Genomic DNA, 5,335 nt, shown 5'->3' with positions numbered 1-5,335 from the left:
CATATGCGTGTGATCTTGATTTATACCTTCAGGTTTCTTAATCTTTTCTACTGGTTTAGGCACTGGTTTTACTTCTGGTTTAGGTTCTTTCTCTGGCTTAGGTTCTTCCTCTTCTGGCTTCTTTCTAGGAACTTTAAAGAGAAAGAATTTTAGATTTTAAAGCATTAGTGAACAAATAGATTAGTGAAAAGATTTCAAAATCTATCTTTGATTTATATTAGTTTAAAAGAGAAAGAATTCAATATAAAGAACTGGAACTATTGCTACCTTTCTCCAGAGCAAATAATTATGAATGGGTTGAGAGCCCCAAATTTTAGGGAAAGTGGTCATCATTGTTCTCTGCCCTGGAAGAAAGTATGAACTCTGTACAGTTGGTGGGTGTGGAGGGGAAAAGGAAGGGGACAAAGCACAACATGGAGAGGAAGAGGAAGAGGAAGAGGAAGAGGAAGAGGAAGACTTCCTAGGGATAATGGCCAAGGATTTTCAATGTTCTGCTCAGCCTTCCATGTAGATCCTTTGGATTAGCTGGATTTCCAAGCTATTCTGCATGCAACCACACTCTCTCTCAGAATTGAACATTAGTTAGCATTACTTAGGAATACGACTGAGTGGATTTAAATGCTTTCTTTTTTATATCATAGCCAAATTACTGTACCTTTTTTTAGAATAACTTCTTCCTTTGGTGGAGGAGTAACTTCAGGAAGTATTTTGCGGGCCTTCTTTTCAAGTCCTGGCACTTGAAAGAATATTATTTCAAATTTAAAAATAAGTTTGTACCAGTAATAACAGCTTCCGAACAACTAACTATTCAAGTGCCTAAACCAAATGCTGACTTATAACTAAGCTTTCAAAACAGACTTGAAACTATTAAAAGTGTTTCATTTAATACTTCTTCCTATAACAACTGTATATGCTTGTTTTGATGATCCATGGTGAACTAGGGATTTTCATGAAAAATAACAAAATAAATGTGTGAGTCTTCACTGACTACCTGCCTTGTATGCATACCAGCCCAGCCACTGGCTTCTTTTCTTTTCATTTCATCCCGGAAGAGCACACACCAACTGCAGAAACTTCCTTAGCCTGACGAAGGGTTTTTGAACCCGAAAGCTTGCTTAATAATTATTTTCCAAATATTTGGGTTGGTCTAATAAAAGATATCAGATTCACCCAAGGAACCTTGTCTGAAAAGCTATGGCATTCCAAATTAAGATTTAATGATAACATTATTTTTTCTTGACAACATAGTGGATCTCATCCTTGATCTGCTGTTCTACCTGCTTGTGAATTTTTTACCTATCAATTTTAGCTGGACTGTCAGCCTATGCTATTCTTTAGGATCATGTTATCTAAGTTTCTAAGATCTGAACAAAATCAGGAAAATGCAAAAGACCCCCAAACGTCTTTTATTCTCCCTCTCTCTTCCATGGCCATTTTCATTATAGAGTTTCATAGCTTGGAATCAGCTAAAAAGAATGTTCTGAACCCCAAACTGCCTATCTAAACCAGAGTCTCCCATTGGAAATTTCTTAACCTCCCATTCCCACAACAAAAGTGTCATCTGTTTCAACACTGGCTGTACTGATATGAGAAGTTTACTTTAATCCTTAAGTAATTATAACAAAATATAAGTCCATAAGATGTTTGTAAGGTGGTAGTCTCCAAAGCTTACTGCACAATGCTTGATCACTTACGTACATGGAAAATCTCTCCGTCAAAATTAAATTCAACTTAATACAGATGGTTATATGTGGGTGCTTGAACAATGCTAAAATTCCTATCTAATCTACAGTCAATGTGTGGTTCATAAGAATGTTTTCACTTGAGTAAACACTGCATAATCACATTCTTTTCTGAAAAATAGATTTTTTTTACCAATAGAGTAAATGCTGTTTAAAAATCGTATTAAATAACCTAAACATATTTATTTCACTCTGCATGGATCTCTCTAGGACTCATCCTATTTTAATCCCTTCCCCTACTCAGGTCTTTAGCATCTCCTGAATTGCAGGATGGGAAAGAAATGTGAGTTTGTATCAGAACTGAAAGAAAGCAAACAGAGTACAATTAAGATTGGTTATAGGCTGGCGATGTACTCCAGATAAAAATAGTTTATTTGGGAGCATAGTGAAGAAAAAGAAGAATGCCAAGAGTACCCATAAGAGTCAGGAATGAGAATAAACTTTCCCTTTATCTGCTAGATACCTTTAGCAGGAGTGAGCTCCACTTTGGTTGGTTCCTCAGCAGGCTTCTCAGGCACAACCTTCTTTTTCAGCTCAGGAGCTTTAAAGAAAATACATTTGATTTTTACTTCATATATCCTGAGAGCAAAACTAGTACAAAAAAGATGGAAAAATCCTTGTTCCAGAAAAAACAAATAACTGGTTTACAGTAATTACATAAAAGAAAGAAAACAGGAGAGACAAACTACTGAGTTTTTTCTGAATAACTGTGCAGAGTTGTAAGAGGATCCTTAATGTCCATGACTGGCCCTAAGATTTAATTTGCATAACAGCACCAGAGAACTGTTTTGGGGCTGTTTCTATAGAAATGAAAATAAGAATATGTTTTCAGATATGTAGTACAGTTTAAAACAAACAGATTTTTCATAAATCATGAATGAAATCCACACAAAATTACAGGACAGACATTGCTGAAATGTCATAATAGATTAACAATTAGTATAGAATTTCATGACTGAAAATAAAAAAAGAAATACTTAGGTTCAGAACTAAAGAAGAGCACACTTTTCAAGAAGTGTAAATAAGTTATAGTGTTATAGTGTTAAGTAAAGTTGTTAATACTTGTTTTATCAGCTTCTTATACCTTTAAGTTGAACTTTTTCCATCTTAACTTCCTCTTTTGGTGGAATAGGCACCCGTGGTTTTGGTTTTTCAAGAATCTTCTTTTCAGGTTCTTTAAATGATAACAGGCAGTTTTAGTATAAACCTATTCTCATAAAAGTCAGATGAAGAACATAAAATATACAAAATGTCTAGTTCTACTTCTAATGGACTTCGGGACTTGATGGAAAGATGAAAAAACATTCTAAAAGAGTGTTTTGCTGACTGCACATAATGTGAAAGTCTACAATGAATTATGAAAGCACAATATTAACATGAGAACAAATACAGATGCTGAAAAACCAAATAATGAAAAGATGAAGTGAAATAATGAAAGTAAAGCAAGAAAATAATTAGTAACATGTTTTTAAAATAACGTAATGTATATTAAACTGAGTCAAGAATTTAGGACATATTTACAACACATAACAGCGTAAGGAGAAATACACTGATACTTAAAACGAACACGCATGGAGAACTTTGTGGCAAGATGTACACAATTTTGAAATGAAGGTGTCTGACTAGCTACTCTATATACCTTCTATTAGTAAGATCTCTTCTATTTCAGAAATAGGTACAGGTTCTGGTTCTTCAGGCTCAATTATCATTGTGACTTCATGCTCTTTAAAGAATATTTACAATCAGTTAAGATTTCTTCGATAATACTGATTCACATAAAGAATTACACAAATATCACATAAAGATACATACAAGAGAACTAGATCAATATACAAAGACAGGTGCACACAATCTGAGCCAAGTACATGTACACATGTTCTTATAGTTAAATTAGCAGCAATTTTCAAAAACTTGGGCAAATGGTTAGATAAATATCTACTGTGTGATCTATTGTGTGTATGTGAGAGAAGGGCTCCTGGATTAATCCTGGATTAACCCTGGATTAATTCTGGCTGCCAATAGAACTTCAACAAAATAAAAGTCCTATGCAGCACATTTCTAATTGATTCATTTTTGTTATTGATAGAGAAATGTTTTTTTTTAATCATATAGGATTCCAGAGAAAGAAAAAGCTTATTTCTTGCAAAAAAAAAAATAACAAAAAGAGGATTAGGGTGCTGCATATTTACAATGCTACATATAAAAATGCTAAGACAATAAAACAATATTTTTAATAATAGATCCCATGAATTGAAAATCTGCAGCCTTATTGAAGGGATCCCCAATTTATAAGGAAACTTTTTTTTTATGAATAGCCTATATACCTATGCTGCTTGACAATATTATTTAATTTTTAATATTATATTACACAGTGAAAAATAAAAAAGGCACAGCATATACTGAAAATACAAAGTACATTATTTTAAATTTTATAGAGTAGCTTATGAAGCACAGAGTAGTTTACAAAGGACAGGACAAAATATATGAAAGTCTGTCTTTCGGTGAACAAGATTAAGATTTTTCTTTATAATGATATCATGTTGATATGTACCTTCAGCTGGTGACGGTTCTAGTCTCTCTTCTGGGACAGGTTCTTTGGGCAGCTCAGGCACTTAAAATATATTAGTTCTTTTTACTTGCATGAATATCAAGGATGGGTAGAAAATGTTAAGGTTAAGTACAGACAAAAAGCCTGAGGCTAAATTTATTCAAACTTCGCAGGTTAGTCTAAACTGTGTAGATTAAACCAATAAGCAAGTGAACAGACATTCACTTTTGATTCCGGAAATGCAGCCATGTGCCTGCAGTGGCTCAGGCCAGAAGCTGGGGGTGGGGAGGAGGTAAGGATGCTACAGCACACCTCCCTGCTTAGCTGGAGCAGACAGCTTGGGCCAAGGCTGGCCCGCCAACCCTGCAAAGGTGCGTGTGTGGGGGAGGGGGTGGTTAACAGGGGCGGTGTAAAGCATCCTTGGATGCTCGGGGACTGTGAGTTAACTTGAATCTGGAGGGGATCAGGGACAGAAGTTCCATAAACTGATTTAACCTAAATCAATTATGACATTACATCCATCCAGGATTATCATAAATCAGTTTTGGCCATTTTGAAAGTGATTTATTTGCACTGAACTTCTGCTGTGTTACAGATTTGAATCAGTTTCTGATCACTTATATCGATTTGTGTGTAATTTCTGTCCCTGTCCCAAAAAGGAACAATATACTACATAACATTAGGATCTCAAGCATATTAACAATAACATCCATTTTCAGATACATAGAACTCTCTCTCATGCACAAAGACACACATACTCACTCACACACAGTATAATTTGGCAAGGAATATGATCTATAAATGGCATGTCTGAACAAAATCAGGACAGAAATATATGAAATAATGTTCAAGGGAAGATGACAATGATTCCTTCTCACATTGACATTGAAGGTAATATGTACCTTTAGCTGGTGGAGGTTCTGGTTTTTTTGGTACACTGATGGGCTCTATTTTTTTAGGTTTAGCAACAGGCACTTTCTCTTCTGGAACAGCTTTCTTGTGTTTCTCAGGCACTTAAAAGATAGAAATTAATTTTACTTTTAAA

At 34.7% G+C, this 5,335-nt stretch overlaps 1 protein-coding gene across 1 annotated transcript in view; it reads right to left on the bottom strand.

Moving 5' to 3' along the window:
- The window catches only part of TTN (titin), a 276,986-nt gene that overhangs the window by 117,623 nt on the left and 154,028 nt on the right, over positions 1 to 5,335 (bottom strand). The window contains 7 exon segments of the mRNA XM_025216548.1: positions 27 to 131; positions 656 to 736; positions 2,206 to 2,283; positions 2,827 to 2,916; positions 3,382 to 3,465; positions 4,294 to 4,353; positions 5,193 to 5,303. Coding sequence (XP_025072333.1) covers positions 27 to 131; positions 656 to 736; positions 2,206 to 2,283; positions 2,827 to 2,916; positions 3,382 to 3,465; positions 4,294 to 4,353; positions 5,193 to 5,303 — 609 coding nt within the window.

This window comes from Alligator sinensis, unplaced genomic scaffold, assembly GCF_000455745.1.
Source record: "Alligator sinensis unplaced genomic scaffold, ASM45574v1 scaffold871_1, whole genome shotgun sequence".
Classification (NCBI taxonomy): domain Eukaryota; kingdom Metazoa; phylum Chordata; order Crocodylia; family Alligatoridae; genus Alligator; species Alligator sinensis.
This window is presented reverse-complemented; position numbering and strand designations above follow the sequence as displayed.